At 40.0% G+C, this 18,634-nt stretch overlaps 1 protein-coding gene across 1 annotated transcript; it reads right to left on the bottom strand.

Moving 5' to 3' along the window:
* Positions 1-468: 468 nt before the first annotated feature.
* LOC130101637 (myosin heavy chain, fast skeletal muscle-like) lies at positions 469-11,075 on the bottom strand. Its single transcript, XM_056267453.1, has 35 exons — positions 10,837-11,075; positions 10,599-10,742; positions 10,359-10,515; positions 10,225-10,252; positions 9,951-10,053; positions 9,711-9,803; positions 9,522-9,585; positions 9,330-9,428; positions 9,146-9,249; positions 8,925-9,063; positions 8,550-8,668; positions 8,304-8,453; positions 8,046-8,216; positions 7,653-7,953; positions 7,510-7,574; positions 7,330-7,417; positions 7,147-7,233; positions 6,473-6,525; positions 6,245-6,390; positions 6,069-6,159; positions 5,588-5,977; positions 4,542-4,668; positions 4,218-4,336; positions 3,935-4,131; positions 3,668-3,851; positions 3,397-3,562; positions 2,796-2,920; positions 2,382-2,690; positions 2,045-2,248; positions 1,830-1,955; positions 1,571-1,741; positions 1,382-1,486; positions 1,162-1,257; positions 930-1,061; positions 469-661 (listed from the first exon to the last, which is right to left on the bottom strand). The coding sequence occupies exons 1-35, from the start codon at positions 11,041-11,043 to the stop codon at positions 647-649; spliced, it is 4,875 nt and encodes a 1,624-aa protein (XP_056123428.1). The 5' UTR covers positions 11,044-11,075; the 3' UTR covers positions 469-646.
* Positions 11,076-18,634: the final 7,559 nt, after the last annotated feature.

Raw genomic sequence — 18,634 nt, 5'->3', positions numbered from 1 at the left:
CACACGTGTCATTCACTCATATTTTTGTATTTCAGAAAAACACCTTGTTGCTTGCTCATTATAGGGTATTATATTATAAATGCATGCATTATATTTTTTATTAATTCTATTCTATTATATTAAATATAATAATTATAATATATATATATACAATATATATTATAATTTAATTTAATAAAAATGATAAATGTTATAGGTAACAGATAGCTTTTTCCGGGTATTATATTTACTTTTTAGATCTCCGAATCATCTGTAGAGGCTTAATTGTGCTAACTGGAAGGCTAGTTCACAGAATATTGCAATAGTCAACATCAATCCAGGGTGGAAAGTTTATAGCAGAAATGTTAGAGTAAATGCATTCAGTCAACATAAGAATTCAATTTTATGAAATCTTTTTAACTTTTATGGAACCTTTAAAAGTTCAAATTTGGATTCAAGACACTCTTGATACTCAGCACTCTTATGATGTGAATAATAAGGTTTAATGTAATCATATAGATCAGACATCAGTGTTGTAATAGTGTATATTGTTGAAAAATCACACACAGGCTAATTATTTGCTGAAATAAACAGGTTTATTAAGAAAGGTACTTTTACAATTCATATTATATGACTTCAGTAAATGCTCCTTTCAAGTGTTAAAGATTTATTCTTCTTTGGCCTGGGAAAGAAGGAAGAGGCAAACATTAGTCTTATTAACAAAAATGTTAATAAGATGATCTTATTAAAATGTTAATAAGATGTTAATAAGATGTACTGCAAATGTGCAAATGTGCATTTGCAGATGTGCAAATGTAATACAGGATATGTAACATCAGCAAAATGCAATTATTATAGTTCCACTACTTCTTCTAAGAGGTAGTTCATGTATTTGGATAAACAAGTTTAATAAATAATGCAAAAAAAAAAACTCATCTACTTAGTCTAACCTTTCCAGAATCACGGCTCTTAACTCTGAGCTTGTTGACCTGAGACTCAGAAATGTCAGCACGCTCCTCAGCCTCCTCAAGCTCATGCTGCACCTTCCTCAACTTGGACAGGTGACCATTGGCTTGCTCCTCCTAAAGGTTTTTTTATTTGGTTCATGTATCATGTTTCATCAAATTAGCATTCCAATATAAATAATTACAGTGTCAAAATGTTCTATTAGATTTTACATACCGCCTCTTCAGACTGCCTCTTGTAGACTTTGACCTTCAGCTGCAGTTTGTCAACCAAATCCTGGAGTCTGGCGATGTTCTTCTTGTCCTCGTCAGTCTTCAAAAAAATACACATTTACAAAATTAAGCATTGATCCTTTACTAAAAATAGGCATTGTCAGTACATACACTATTATACATACTCTTTTGTCTGAACAAACTTGTGAGGAATATGGTCATACCTGATAAGTGAGCTCTTTCACTCTCCTCTCATATTTGCGGACACCTTTAACAGCATCAGCTCCACGTCTCTGCTCAGCCTCAACTTCGGCCTCAAGCTCACGGACCTAAAGAAAAGATTATTTTTATTCAAACAAATCATAATATAACATACTTCACTTTGCCCATATCATAACTATAAAGAGGCTTACTCTGGACTCCAACTTCTGGAGTTGTTTCTTTCCTCCTTTCATGGCCAGATTCTCAGCCTCATCCAGACGGTGCTGCAGGTCCTTCACTGTGATCTCCAGATTTTTCTTCATCCTCTCAAGGTGAGAACTGGTGTCCTGCTCCTTCTTCAGCTCTTCTGCCATCATTGCAGCCTTTTGCATTAATACAGAAAGTCATTAGATCCACATTTTTTAAGTACGTAAGCGTCTTATGAAACATTTGGCAGCTACTGTTGCTCACATCAGTGATGGCCTTCTTGGCCTTCTCCTCTGCATTTCTGGCTTCCTGCACAGTGTCATCAACTTCACTTTGGACATGAACAAGGTCAGCTTCAAGCTTCTTCTTGGTGTTCAGGAGACTTGTGTTCTACAAAATGGAAAGCAACATTTTGAACAGTTTGAACATTTTGAACGATGCTCTCAATTCCCTTAATTTCAGGGAAACAATGTCTTTACCTGAGAGTGCAGCAGCCCAACACGCTCACTGATATCCACCAGCTCTTGTTCTGCCACTTTGCGGCCTCTCTCTGTCTGCTCCAGAGCAGCTCTCAGCTCCTCAATCTCAGACTGCATCAGAGTGTTTCTGCGCTCCACCATGGCCACCTGCTCCTTCATGTCTTCCTGTCCTCTCTGGGCATCATCAAGGTGCAGTTGGGCATCCTGAACATAACAATAGCTTTTGAATGAGCTTTCGATGTGGTTTCTTCTAGGCTGTACTTACCATATGTTAGATTAATTTAAAAGAAATATATGAATACATCCCAAAGTCAAAAAGAATAATTCCTGTGCATACCTTGAGTTGTCCCTGAATGTTCCTGAGCTGTTTCTGGGCCTCAGCAGCCTGGCGATTGGCGTGACTCAGCTGAATCTCCATCTCATTAAGGTCTCCCTCCATCTTCTTCTTGATTCTCAGGGCATCATTCCTGCTCCTGACTTCAGAGTCCAGAGTGCCCTGCATGGATTCAATGACTCTCTGGCTGTTCCTCTTTATCTGCTCCATCTCCTCATCCTTCTCTGCAAGCTTCCTGTCAACCTCTCCCTTGATCTGGTTTAGCTCAAGCTGGACACGAAGAATCTTGGACTCCTCATGCTCCAGTGTACCCTATGACAAATAAAACAACATTAAATATAATAATGAAAAAATATGCATTAATAACACAGTATGATGGTTCTAGCAAGAATTCCATATTGATCTCCAGATACTCACTTCGGCCTCCTCCAGGGCGGTCTGAATCTCTGCCTTCTCAGTCTCCACTGTCTTCTTGGCCTTTTCCAGCTCATGGATGCTCTTACCAGTCTCACCTAACTGCTCTGTCAGATCTGAAATTTCCTCTATAGAGAGAAAAACATATATTTTTTATCATAATGCACATTCATTAATCATATGTGCTTACTTTTTAATGATCACTGAGAATTAGAACATTTAAAGGGATAGTTCACCCAAAAATGAAAATGTTATCATTAATTAATTACTCACCCTCATGTCATTACAAACCCGTCAGACTTTCGTTCATCTTTGGAACACAAATGAAAATCTTTTTAATGAAATTTGAAAGCTTTCTGTCCCTCCGTAGACAGCTACACAATTGATTCTTTGACTCTTGAAAAAGGTTATAAAGAGATCATAAAACTAATCCAAATGAATTGAGCTCTCAGATTTAATAAAAAAGATCTTAATTTGTGTTCTGAAGATAAATAAAAGTCTCACGAGTTTGGAACGACATGAGGGTCAGTAATTAGTAAAAGAATTTTCATTTTGGGTGAACAATCCTTTAAGTTTTTTTCTATTTTAACAGTTTCATTCTTACGCTGCAGATTCTTGTTTTCTCTCTTGAGGGTCTCCAGCTGATCCAGGCTCTCCTCATAGGAGTTCTTCATCTTGAACAGTTCAGTGCTGAGTGAACGAGCCTCTTTCTGGGCACCTTCCAGCTCTGCCTGACCTTCCTCATATTTCTGCTTCCATTCTGCCAGGACCTTTGGTGGAGATATTTCAGGATTGAGTTTGTTTAAAAAATGTTGAACAAAGCCCATTCCAGCAATACTTTACAAAGAGAATATAATATGACTAAAACGGTTTACCTTGTCGAAGTTCTTCTGCTTCTTGTCAAGGTTAGCAGCCAAACCATTGGCTCTCTCCACATCAATCATGAGGTCCTCCACCTCACCCTGGAGTCTCTGTTTGGTCTTCTCCAGAGATGCACATTTGGAGTTCACTGCCTCAACTTGTTCCTCTGCCTCTTGCAGACGCTGAGCCAGCTTCTTCCTGTTAAGTAATAAATATTATTTTGAATTCTAATCTATAAAATAGCTGTGAGAATTGGGAATATAATACAATAATATACATACTTGGACTCTTCAAGTTCCTCAGTGCGCTGGATGGCATCAGTTTCATATTTGGTTCTCCACTGAGCAACCTCACTGTTGGCCTTTGACATTCCCCGCTGCAGCTCAGCCTTTGCCTCCTGCTCTTCCTCAAACTGCTCACGGAGCAGGTCGCAGTCATGACGGGCTGATTGCACAGCATGGGCCAGTGCGTTCTTAGCCTAAGGGACAAAGTCGCATAATATTAGCTTGTCTCTACAGTAAAGTAATTGACAAGTATGTGCATGAATTGATTATGCTGTATTACCTTAACCTCCTCTTCAATATGCCTCTTAAGTTCCTCAATTTGCTGAGTGGAAGCTTGTTTGCCTCTGGTGAGCTGAGAAACCAGAGCCTCCTTCTCCTCCAGCTGACGGCCAAACTCACCTGTATAGATTTAGATTCACTGTGTCAGACTTTTCTATGTCTCTATCAGTTTATTTCAAAACAAATAGATGTAAGATTTGATCAGTGTTACAGTCAGAAATGTACAGCTGAATAATCTTAATACACTATTATTTTTGATTAATTATTGTTGATAATTATTGACATTAATTACTTTTGATATAATATTAATATGTTCATGAGTTACCATTTTCAGTTTGAAATCTTGCACTTTGTGTACTGAGATCATTTAACTGACGAATGTTCTCGTCATTCTTGGACTTAATTTCACTAAGTTGGTCCTCAAGTGTGCGGCACATCTTCTCAAGATTGCCCTGCAAACACAAAAGTCATTAGATATTTGAAAGAACTTCAAGACTGGTTGTATGTGACCCGTGCTGGCAAAATTGGTCACAATGAGCACATTTTCAAAAATTAGTTATTGTTATTTACTTTGATTGTTATTAAAAAAACCTTCATGTATGATGATGAATGATTTGTTGGAATCAGACAAAAAAGGACTGCGCTACACCTATTTGAAGTCAATAGAGTCAGCAAAGTAAATTTTGAGAAAAATCTAGTTAAAGTTTTCTGAAGGATCCAAAACAAAATCACCTAGCAACCATACCTAAAATCCATGGTGATACCACCAAATTTGGCACACACCAAATCAAAACCAAATATCTATAGGAAAAATATACATTAAAATTTTTTCCATGATACCACAATTGTTTGATTAGACCTGTATTGAGACCTACTGTAATGCATATATCTAATATAATGTTATATATCAGATGTTTTTCCCCAACAGTTAACCAAACGTTCACTTTAAGGCATGATAGATAACAGATAATGTTTGCAACACATCAGCATGAGTTTAAAAATCATATTTCATTGGTTCAGACTTATGCCATCGAGAATTCGCTATGAATATTAAAACTTGTGCTGAGGGGAAGTACCAGTCATTGATAAGCGAGCAAAGAAAAATGACAATTTTTCATGGATTATTAAAACAAAGGAAAGATTTAGGAAGGTACACCTCTCAGAAAACATAAAAATAAAGATAATTTTAGATGTTTAATTACTATTTGGAGCATTTGGATCGCTAGAAGAGGGCTTAATGAACACATTTTTGTGAATGAAAATGAAATTAGACCAAAATTTACATTTGCCTGTAGCTCGTAATTAGCACATGCGTATTACGACTCATTTTGCCAGCATGGGTCACATATATTCTTTAGATTATTTCCCAACCTTTGCTTTGGCAACAGCTTCCATGTTGCTGGAAAGATCATCAATCTCCATTTTGAATTCGCTCTTCTCTTTCTCAAGCTTCTGCTTAACACGCTGCAGGTTGTCAATTTGCTCTCCCAGCTCGGCCACACTGTCTGCCTGCTTCTTGCGGAGGGCAGCAGCAGTAGCTTCATGCTGGAGGGTGGACTCTTCAAGATCACGACGCAGCTTCTGGAATTCAGCTTCACGCTTCTTATTCATCTCGATCTGAGCAGAAGTGGCTCCTCCAGCCTCCTCAAGCCTCTCACTGATCTCCTCAAGTTCCCTGGAGAGATCAGCTCTCTGCTTCTCAACCTTGGCACGAGCAGCGCGCTCAGCCTCGATCTCTTCCTCCAGTTCCTCAATGCGAGCCTATGGTGGAAAGTAGTTAATTAGATTTTTGGTGATCTGCATTTGATGTAATGATCACAATGATGTAATGTTTGAAAAAATCTGAAAAAACCTGAAGCTCCTTGATTTTCTTCTGGAGTTGAGCACCTAGAGATTGTTCATCTTCAATCTTGCTGAGCAGCTGACTTGTTTCAAAGTCTTTCCTGTTCAACAATAAGTAGTTGTAAAAAAAACATAACACAACAATAAAAGTTTTAAATGTTTTCAAAGATTTCCTGCTTTAATTACTTTTTTATTTTCTCATCAGATTGCTGCTTGTCATTCTCCAGGTCCATGATGGACTCTTGGGATAATTTCAGGTCTCCTTCAAGCTTTCTCTTGGTTCTCTCCAGGTCCATGCGGAGCTTCTTCTCTTGTTCAAGGGAACCCTCAAGCTAAAAGACAATGATAATATGTTGAAAGCAGAAAACAGTTTATTTGATGAATTAATATAATTAAATTACATAATCAACTCACGTCATCAACTTGCTGCTCAAGCTTTGTCTTGGATTTGGTCAGGGTGTTAATAATAATAATAATAATAATAATTCATTACATTTATATAGCGCTTTTCTAGGCACTCAAAGCGCTTCACATGGAAGGGGGAATCTCCTCAACCACCACCAATGTGCAGCATCCACTTGGATGATGCGACGGCAGCCATATTGCGCCAGAACGCTCACCACACACCAGCTTACTGGTGGAGAGGAGACAGAGTGATGAAGCCAATCAGTGTATATATATATATATAGGGATGATTAGGAGGCCACGATGGACAGAGGCCACTGGGCAAATTTGGCCAGGATGCCGGGGTTACACCCCTACTCTTTCGAAAGACATCCTGGGATTTTTAATGACCACAGAGAGTCAGGACCTCGGTTTAACGTCTCATCTGAAGGACGGTGCTCTTTGACAGTATAGTGTCCCCGTCACTATACTGGGGCGTTAGGACCCACACAGACCACAGGGTGAGCACCCCCTGCTGGCCTCACTAACACCTCTTCCAGCAGCAACCTGGTTTTCTCAGAAGGTCTCCCATCCAGGTACTAACCAGGCTCAGCCCTGCTTAGCTTCAGTGGGCAACCAGTCTTGGGCTACAGGGTGATACGGGTGTTGACTTTGTCCTCCTCGGCCTGAAGATCATCCAGTGCTGGGGAAACCCTTTGTGCAGATTCTGATGCCCTCCAGAACACCATTACACCTCAGCTGGTGGATAACCAGGAAGTTCTCCATGAGACCTATAACGAACAATTTACACCATGAACTTGGTAAATTAACTTCATCATATATATTGAGAACCAAAATATCTGTACGTTTTTTGTTAAATACTTTACCTGGAGTCTTGGACTCATTAGGAATCAGGCAACGCACAAAGTGAGGGTGAGTGGCCCTTAAGTTGGTCATGAGTTTGCCCAAGTTCTCCTGTGGAGAATAGAAAAAGGTTGGCATGCTTTGTATTTCTTTATTTTTTCTTAAATATAGCAATATTGCTGTGATGTCATCTCTATACATACCCTGAACTGGGAGGACACAGTCTGCATGGAGCCACCCTTCTTCTTGCCTCCCTTTTTAGTATTATCTATTGAGATAAAAATACAAAGTAACATGTATAAATGCAAAAACAAGAAAGAAAGTTAAAAACTGAATTTTTCTTTACCCTCAACAACAGGTGGGTAGAGAGTAGCCAGCAGTTTGACAGAAGACTTCTGGTACAGCAGCAGAACAGAATCATTCAGTGGATCCTTGTTCTTGTCCAACCAGCCAGTGATATTGTAGTCCACAGTTCCAGCGTAGTGAACCAAGGAGAAGTGGGCTTCAGCCTTGCCTTTGGCAGGCTTTGGTTTCTCGAAAGCTTTGTTCTTGCCAAGATGCTGATCATATAGCTTGTTCTTGAAGGAAGTGTCTGAAGCTTTGGGGAACATGCACTCCTCTTCAAGGATGGAGAAGATACCCATGGGCTGTTTATAAAAGAATGTTGTTTATTATCAAAAATGAGAGATTTTGAGAATAGGATCAATAGAAATTAATAAATTCATAAACCATTGATAACCTTCTCAATGAGCTCAATGCAAGAAGCCAAGTCCATGCCGAAGTCAATGAACTCCCAAACAATGCCCTCCTTCTTGTACTCCTCTTGCTCCAGCACAAACATGGTGTGGTTGAAAAACTGTTGCAGTTTCTCATTGGTGAAGTTGATGCACAGCTGCTCCATGCTGTTGTACTGGAGGACAAAACATGAGAGAAACATTTGCTACCTTCTGAATATCATTTATTTTGACATAAAAAGAGATAACATAATCATTCTTACATCAAAGATCTCAAAGCCAGCAATATCCAGCACACCAATGTAGAAATTTCTTTGTTGTTTTGTGTCCAACATCTGGTTGATACGAATGACCATCCACAAGAACATCCTTTCATAGATAGATTTGGCCAAGGCGCTAACAGAGTTGTACACCTGTAAGTAGAATAGAGTGGATATTTTATTCTGCTTCTGCAATAATTAGCCTGAATTTTAGGTTAAACACATGGCATGCTGGAAATGTTACTATACCTGTGGCACAGTCTGGCCTTTGGTCACATACTCATTTCCGACCTTGACTCTCGGGTAGCACAAACCCTTCAGCATTTCAGCAGAGTTCAAACCCAGAAGGTAGGCGATTTTGTCAGCTTCTGTTAAACATATTTTAAAATAAATGATCTTTGCTCTATAAGCAAAGATAGTCTTTTGTGTAAAATTATAATAAATCAGGCACTAGGTACTTTCCCTTTTATTTTTAGATTTATTGATATGCACACAACTTCTAGTTTATATTTACACTAAACATTTTATACACAGTTTCTGTGGTTTATCAGCAAAGTCGATGCAATGATCTCTCAATTCAAAGCACTGCATGTTATGACACACATTAGTACAATGTAGTCTCACCCTCTGTGCCATCAGGCTCAGCCTGCTCCTCACGCTGCTTCTGCTTGAACTTCATGTTGCCATGATGAAGCACAGCTCCAGTGAACTTGTAGATGCTCATCTTTTCATCACCACTAAAGCCAAGAATGTCAATAGCATCCTGTAAATCACAGAGAAGAATACAATATATGATTTGCCATATTTAAATAAAATATGTCAATATTCAAATAGCAATGACTCACATCAGTAGCATCCAGCTCAACTTTATCATCAATGCTGGCCACTGTGATCTGACCCTGACTGCACATGGGGAAGTCATAGGGGTTGGTGGTGAGGAGCGACATTTCTGTAAAATACACAGCATTTATGACAGAGCATCTTACAATATTATCTGAAACATTGAATGAATTAAATATGTGCACCTACCAATAATCTCAGGCTTATGGTTGGTCATCATCTGGAAGAAGATGTGGTAGCCTCTCTCATCTGGAAGCTGGAATGACACTCTAGACTTCTCCAGCAGATCTGTTGAGAGAATGTACTTGAGTCACAATCATCTGAAGAGTGACAGATAAAGACAAATGTTCAGGATGGATCAATGAAATCATGTCCACGTACATGTCTCAATGTCAGCACTAGCCAGTTTTCCAGTTGTGCCGAAATGAATTCTGATGAATTTACCCTGTTTAAATCATAATAGCATAATACATAAATAATAATTATCATAATATCTTTATAGAAAACTCTGTACAGTAAAATTTAACACAACTGACCATATGTACTGTAAATAAAGAGTGGTTAACTTACAAAACGAGATGAGTTGTCATTTCTCACAGTCTTGGCATTACCATAAGACTCAAGCAGAGGGTTAGCAGCAATGATCTGGTCCTCAAGAGAGCCCTATGATGTTTGAAGGGTTTTCAGTTATTTTCAATTGTTTTTCTTTTTCATGACTAAACACAATTTATAGGCATTTCACAAATTCACATATCGCACAAATCATCATCTTTTAAAATAATATATATGACATAGTTTTGTATCTCGTACCTTTATTTTACTGGCCTCTTTCTTGACACCTGACACTGCAACTGTGGCAAAGTACTGGATGACACGTTTCGTGTTCACAGTCTTTCCAGCACCAGATTCTCCACTGGTTTATAAGAGATTAGAAGACAGAAGATTGAAAGACATGTAGACTTTTCAAAGTATATTCAATCTTTGTTCAATCTTAAATTCTATTTTGTAAATATCTCCATAAATTTTCCATCTATGTTATACTTTAAATTTTTGTCATGGTCTGAAATTAAATTAAAATACTTACGTGATTAGGACAGACTGGTTTTCTCTATCTGTTGATTGAAATTTATTAAATATCCAGTAAATATTTATTATATTAACAGCGACATCTAATTCATCTCAATGAATTCTATAGAATTCAATTCCATAATGTCTTACCAGTCTGCATGAACTGATAGGCGTTGTCAGAGACAGAGAAGATGTGGGGTGGGGCCTCCATACGCTTTTTGCCTCTGTAGGCAGACACCACTTCTGAATCATACACTGGGAGCCACTTGTAGGGGTTCACAGTTGCGCAGAAGAGTCCAGAGTAGGTCTGAAATAAGCAGAGACATGGTCAGATTCCAACAACACAGAAAAAATAAACTTAAATGCTTTTTATGTCGTTTCAGAACTTACGTAGATCATCCACGCAGCATAACGCTCTTTGAGGTTATACAGCACAGAGGCTTCATTGAGATGGGTCATCATGGCCATGTCCTCAATCTTGTCATACTTGGGAGGATTCATTGGGTAGACATCTTCTTCCTTGGCAACTCTCTCCTATAAATTTGATAAATTAGATATTAGTTATAAAAGAAAACAATGTAATAAGTAATTTAATGAGCATCTACATGAAATGGACATTCAAATTTACCTCCTTAGTATCAAGCAAAACAACTGTGACTTTGCCACCGTCTTTGCTCTTGATTGTTCCCTTGAGGTACAACTCTTTGACATCAGCCACATAGCAGGCAGACTTGGCATCAAATGGTTTGGCCTGAGCCTCCATTCTCTCCCTCTCAGGCTTACGAAGGTAAATGGCAGCTTTGCCATAAATGGCCATCTCCGCGTCCGTACTCATGGTGGCGGCTTACTAAAGAGAGAAAATATCAACTTATCCATTACAAAATTCGTAAATATTCAACAAGGGCAAGACACATAAAATATATAACACATAAATTGTGTTATGAAAGAGGCATATTCCTAAGTTTAGGCTTACACATGAATACAGACACATAAAACAATACTAGATACATTCAAATAGCAAGCAAGAAGCAGGTAAGGGGCCCATTAATGGCAAAAATGTCGATTGAATATGTCTTTCTGGTGATGAAATTGAAATGCTGGTGTCAGGGGACGGCAGATGTAGTACAATATGAATTGTGGAATATATGAAGTTTCAGGACAATACAGAGATTTTCACTGCCGACTATGAGTCTTACTCGGACTCGGACTCTCAGCCCGAGTGCATCCTCCTACTACGAGCAGTGGTGGACGAAGTACACATACCATGTACTTGAGTAAAAGTAAAGATACTCAAGGTAAAATATTACTCAAGTAAAAGTAGAAGTGCTGCCTTTAAACATTCACTTGAGTAAAAGTACAAAAGTATTTGCCTTCAAATGTACTTAAGTATCCAAGTACTTTGAATTTTTTATGGCTATAATTTCCTATTATAATTTGTCACAAGACTCTTGCTTAACTCAGTCTAAGTGAAGACTAATGTCACTCTTGGCACACCAATCTATTAATGAAATTACATTAATTAGTCTGATATATATATATATACTGTATATATACACTACCGTTCAAAAGTTTGGGGTCGGTACGATTTTAAATACTTTTAAAAGAATTCTCTTCTGCTAACCATGGCTGCGCTTATTTGATTAAAAATACAACAAAAATCAGTTATAGTATTAAATATTATTCCAGTGTAAATCAGCTGTTTTCTGTGTGAATATATAGTAAAGTTCAATTCAAAATTCAATTCAAATTTATTTGTATAGCGCTTTTCACAATACATATTGTTTCAAAGCAGCTTTACAGAAAGTGCATTTCAGAAATGTACATAGAAGAATATAGTTAGTTAATCATCATGTATTAAAGTGTAAGTTATTCCTGTGATCAAAGCTGAATTTTCAGCATCACCAGTGTCAGTGTCTTCAGTGTCAAATGATCCTTCACAAATCAGTATAATATGAGGATTTGATGCTCAAGAAACATTTATTATTATTATCAATGTTGAAACAGTTGTTGGTCTGTCAGTTGTACAGTTTTTTTTTGTTTTTTTTTTTAGGATTCTTTGATGAATAGGGTTAGGGTTAGAATCTTTTGTAACATTATAAATGTCTTTACTGTCACTTTCGATCAAATTAATTATTCCTTGATAAATAAAAGTATTGATTTCTTTCCTCCAAAAAATAAAAATAAAATTCTCACTGACCCCAAACTTTTGAACGGTAGTGTATATATATATATATATAAATTGAATTAAATTTGTGTGTGTTTAATTTTGGAGGGAAGGGGACTGTTCCCATAAGGTATAAAACATTTACAGTATTTACTGCATATATTTTTCTCCAGCGCCTATGGTCATAATTATTAACATTAATGCTATGATACATTCACATAAACCTGCACAACCCCATTAAATATATATACACACACATATATATATATATATATATATATATACATACATACATACACACATAGCCTACACACACACACACACACACACGCGCAGACACACACACGCGCACACACACACACACACACACACACACATTATATATATTCTATATTCTATGTTATGGGAGCAGCCAATTTCCCTCCAAAATTAAACACAAAAACGTTAATGCAGTGTTTCTGCTAGGCTACTCCCCAGAAAAAAAAGCTATTATATGCAATTCATTTTAGTGGCAACGTAAGCAATGTACATTATGCGTTAATACTTACCGATAATTGCTGCATTAATAGCTGCTGCTCTCTGTCCCGCTTAAAATCATTGTCAACGCGATTTGTTTGGAACTATTGAGAGCTACACGAATAACGTGACCGCGCGGCGGCGAGATCACTGTCACAACCATCTATGTTCGCAACTCTCATATTTAACGGCTCTGGTTCGCGCTTAGTAGATATCGCCAAGGCAAGTTCAAAACAAAGCACGCGCGCGCTGTACTGTGATTGGTGGCTCGTTTGGCCAGTTACGTTTTTATCCACTCATAAATAAAAAGGAACGACTGATTTTGAAAATGTAGTAGAGTAAAAAGTAAGATATTTGACTTTGAAATGTAGTGGAGTTAAAGTAAAAGTCTCCCAAAATTTAAATACTTGAGTAAAGTACAGATACGCAAAAAAGCTACTTAAGTACAGTAACGAATTACATTTACTTCGTTACTGTCCACCACTGACTACGAGTATGAATGAAACGGACATTGCATTGCATGTGTGTACTCACTTAGCTTTAGAGAGCTAAAGAGAGGTTTTTCTCCTCTGTAGATAAGTGTACTTGAGTTTTTTCTCTCTCAATGAATGCATAAGATTTCCTGACAAATATTAAGACATTTCTATGACAGATTTTTTTATTATATTAATTCAATATTTTATGATAAAACTTAAGACATTTCTAATAATTTATATAATTACGCATATGTCATCATGGATTATAATAGCAACACTGCATCCCAATTTTGAATTTAATCAGACCAACAGTTCTGTAGTTAGAGACAATTTCATGTTTTGCTCTATTATAGCATTATCAATTGGCCCTTTCCCGCTTCTTTTTCTGTTTCCACAAACTGAGTCAGACATGTGTCGAATGTCCTCTATATTTGGGCCAAAGTTGTATAACTTTCCCACAAGGGGTTTTATGGGCTCTCAGACTCAAAAGTGGAAGAAGAAAAATAGAATTCAATAAAAAACAAATACAATAGGTGCCTATGTTTGGCACCTAAATAAAGGGTCAATGGGACCCATTCCATAAATTCATCTTACGGATACATTTTAAACATATTTCTTTGTAAATAAATTACATAAGTTTTTAAAAACAGCATGCTTCTCCAGTTTTCGTCTATAATACAGACTATAACAACTGTTTTCATCTACCCTAATCCACACACTGAATCTTAAACTCACTTGCCTTTTGTCCTTTAGACCAGATGAAATGTTCCCTTGGATTAAAAAAAATCAATTAATTAAAATGTATTGATATAAATAAAAACACAATTACTTTGAGTACAGACACATAAGTGATGATGTTAAATTCCTTTCAGTCACAGTCAGCTTAGGCTCTTACCACTTGATGGAACTTCTGAGGTCTCTGCATCTCTTCTGGTCTACCCTCTTGGCTTTTATAGAAGTTGATCATGCACACTAAGCAGAATCTATACATGGGCAACCTCATATGCCCCCCATCCCCCATCCCCCATCCCCCATAAGAAATAAGAATCTAACCATAAGGCTTTACACAGGATCCCTACCCAGTGGCAAGCAAAACGTGGAAACACAGGTGTCAGTCAAATAATACAAAAGTTTTATTATAATAGCATACAAACCATAAAAGTTTAGATTAGACAAAACCTCACACATCAACTTTAATACAGACTTACATAAATCAAGTCACTCAGATGTCATGGAGCTGCGGCCAAATTACAGGGAAAATGCTCCAATAATAAGGGATCTCCAAATCTGCACAGCACACTCGCATACCAATTAAAGAACCCCAGTGCACGCCACAGACCACAGCACACAATGAAGAAACACCAACACCATCTACAGAGGAATGGTCACCCTGGTCAATAAGGCCTGCAGCTCCTATACGAAAAAATAACTCAACACACACACACACACACACACACACACACACACACACACACACACACACACACACACACACACACACACACACACACACACACACACACACACACACACACACACACACACACACACACACAAGTTAATACAATATATTGTACTAATTACACAACACACTTTAACTCAAAGTGAACTACAACATGAATAAAACTAAACCCAAAAAGTCTACAAAACAAAATGTTTTACAATATTATCAAACAAAATAAATCAATTCAAACGAAAACAATAAACTCAAGACTCAAATTGAGACAGAGAAAGAAAAGCTAAATCAAATTAACTAAATTCAAATGATAACCCAATTTCACATTAATAGGAAAACTCAATTACAATACACAATAATCAACAGAATCAATACACAAGATTTACAAAACCATGATCAAACAAAAATAATTAAAAATTACTGATACACAAAATACAAACTGATTTGAATGAAATGAATGGGGAGAAATGAATGGGGAGTCCAAAACAAATTTAACAAGACTAAATACAATACAAAATAAAGACACTCAAAGCTTTTTTAGAGACAAAACTGAAATTATAAAATCATCTCAGTTACGTATGTAACCCTCGTTCCCTGAAGGAGGGAACGGAGACGTAGTCGATGTGTCGACTGATTGGGATCACGCTTGGAGAGCCTGTCATCTTCTAGTACTATTAAAACGAGCCAATGTAATTGGCATGCGTGAAATGCATTACACACTCTGCCCCCGCGGCGCGGGTATAAATACGGAAGTGGATGCACGCACTAGTTGTTTTTCGCTGAGGAGCTGAGCGTAACTCAGGGTCAGCGGTGGTCCAGCAATAGTGGCGACGGGACTACGTCTCCCTTCACTCCTTCAGGGAACGAGGGTTACATACGTAACCGAGACGTTCCCTTTCAGTCGCTCACGTTCGACGTAGTCGACGTGTCGACTGATTGGGATCCCAATTAAAACGCCATCTACTGCTGCCACCTTCCAGTGCCTAGACAAAAGCCTCCAGATTCCCCCGCAATTAAGGTGGGGAAGGGACAGGGCTTAGGCCAGGGAAGTCACTGCTGTTCCTACAGGACCACTGGGAAAGCGTTCCCTGAACATGGAAGGAAGGGACGCTGCGGAAGCCACATCCTGCCCGAAGGGAGGTAACATGTGGAGAAAACACATATGAACTGGGCGGATGACCGGGCAGTACAACATATGGAATGTCACTGGGGTGGCTCCAGCTTAAGACAGGGGAGACTCAACCGAACAGTGACGGCAGAGCAGGCTCTGCCAAGGGAAGACACGGGCTCACCGCAGGGAGCCGTACCGTTGAAGAATACACATATGGGATCACCGTAGGGATCACAGCATATGGACCCAGCCTAACACAGGTTCCACCAGTGCATATGAGTGATAGGCCTGGCTTCGGACATTCCGCCATGTCCGTTGCCGAAGGGTATGGAGGGACTCGACAGGGTTCGGCTAAAAAGGGGAACTCAACTGGAGCAAGAATTGCGCACGTATCCAGTCCATAGGAGGGGAATGGCGCAGCAAGCCGACACAACGAACCGGGCTTACAGTGAAACTGGCTTCATGTGAAGGGAGCCCACGGGAAGCAGCGGTTCGACTAAGGTGTCGCCCAGCCCTCAACTCTAGAATATCTGTCAGCAAAGCACTCTGTGTCAACGTCTAAGCGGGAGCACACACTCATTTAAGAGGAGCTCACCACATAAGTGGACATGTGCTTCTCGGGAAATTCAGCAAGATGAAGGTAGCCACTTTCAGTGGGCCAACCTCGCTTGGAAACAGCCTTCCCTCTCTGCTGATTTCCTTAACAGATAAGAGCTGGTCTGAGGTCCTAAGGCTTGCGTTCTGTGCACGTAAAACCGCAATAAAGCGGACGGACAGAGAAAGCCAGGGCTGGGTCTGCCTCCTCCAGGCTGGGGAGAGGTAGGTTTAAGGGAGAGGTAGGAACCTTGGGCACATATCAAGGCCGGGGTCTCAGCTCATGAGAGATAGCCGGCCTGAATTCCAGGCACAAGTCGTTGACTGTAAGCGAGCAAGTCCCTACCCTCTAGTAGAGACCATGCGGGCAGGAGAACAGTTTAAAAACAGAATTTTTAACTCACTGCCTGCAGTGGCTCAGGGGCGGTCTATGTATTATCACCAGAGATAGGCCCAAGAGGATAAAGAGGGCCACAGGGATGACCCTTGCTCCCTCAGGAACCTGACGATCAGGACGTGCTTCCCATACTTCTGCATATGATGTTTGTATCATATTGAGGGTGAAAGAACAGCCTACTCCAAACCAACTTGCAGGAAAGAGAGCACTGAAATGACCGAACGCTCTCAGGATCTCCTCACGGAGAGAAGACTCAATCAACGAATAGGTTCCACTTCTAAGTAGCGAAGCACAATGCCTTATCTTAAGGGGGTGCTTGCAGAAGTGATGGTCACTACCACATATCCTTGTGATAGCGACCTGAACCTCCCCGCCCAGTCAGCTGAGAGCCAGTGTCTATCCAAGGGATGTCCACTCAGACAGAAACACATCTGGCAGAGGGACGAGTCCAGAGGGGTAACAGATGTAACGTGTGTGGCCCCGAAGTGGTCCCTGCCCAGCTGGACCGCAAGAGGATTGGAGTCTCCACTCTCCCTGGCCATAGCTGTCGTGAGGCTCCTTGGCGACACGATTGAGAAGGCAGGAGGAATTTTATAGTGGAATGAAGCGACCTCAGAAGCTTCTGACTCCAAGGAGGAGGTGACGGGCGAGTTGTGACATGCGAGGGAAGCTTAGCGCAACGGTCGCGATGTTGTCTTTTCAGACCAGTACCAGCTCGCTGAGCAGCGGTGGCTCAAAGCGAGGTGAACTGCCAACTCGACGTAACGAATACCAATGCAGTCGGAGGTCGCCCTGGCCTCCGTTAAAGCATGCCCTTTGTTCATGGCCCCTCAGTCGGTGTTAGTGGACCTGAAGGTCTGAACACGGGCTGAGAGTTTGGGGGCAGGCCGGGTTGATCTTTTATCACACAGGGCGTGCCGCTCTGCCACGGTCACCTCGGGACTCGATCATAAAACTAGTGCTGAAGCGTGTGGAGGAATCCAAGCGTATGGAGGAATCCAAGCGTTGCTTCATGTGGAGGAATCCAAGGGGCTGCATCTGCCATATGCCCCAGGAGCCTCTGAATTTTTTTTCAGTGGGACCCTTTCTCACTTCTAGCACTAGCCTAACACACTTTTCTTGAAGAGATGTGTTGGACCGAGTCCTTCTCCTGAACTGAAAAAGAGATACTCAGCCCGTGGGCGAGATTACTCTCTCCCAGTTGACCTGAAGACCCAACTGGCTATGGAGCACTCGAAGGGTAGGACTTGTACTGATACTTCATACCCTCGCCGCCAGAACACAGAATGGTCTGTGGAGCGGAAGGATAGAGATCTGAAGTACTGTCCTTCAGGTCGAACGCTGCAGGCCAACCTTGGGGACGGAGCATTTGAAAAAGCATTTCTGTGTAGTAATTGAACGGAGGCTTTCGAAAAAGGGCCCGTTTCAATTGACACAGGTCCAAGATTGCCATAACCCACCACATATCTAGGGTACAATGAAGTACGGGTTTATAGAAACCGGTCTTCATATCAGCTGGAGGAGAGGCTACCTCGCGTCCTTCGCCAGTAGGAATGCGATGTGCGCACACAGGACAGGAGCGGCGCTCAACACGTAGGTGTGATAAATATCACTAATCTTAGGAGCATCTCAGCTCAAAACCTAGGTATGATGAATATCACTGAGCCAGGGCGAAGCCAAGCAAAATGAATCGCAAGCCGAGTCTGCTGGTA

The sequence above is a fragment of the Rhinichthys klamathensis genome, unplaced genomic scaffold, assembly GCF_029890125.1.
Source record: "Rhinichthys klamathensis goyatoka isolate OS25496 unplaced genomic scaffold, OSU_Roscu_1.1 h1tg000259l_1, whole genome shotgun sequence".
NCBI lineage: Eukaryota > Metazoa > Chordata > Actinopteri > Cypriniformes > Leuciscidae > Rhinichthys > Rhinichthys klamathensis.
This window is presented reverse-complemented; position numbering and strand designations above follow the sequence as displayed.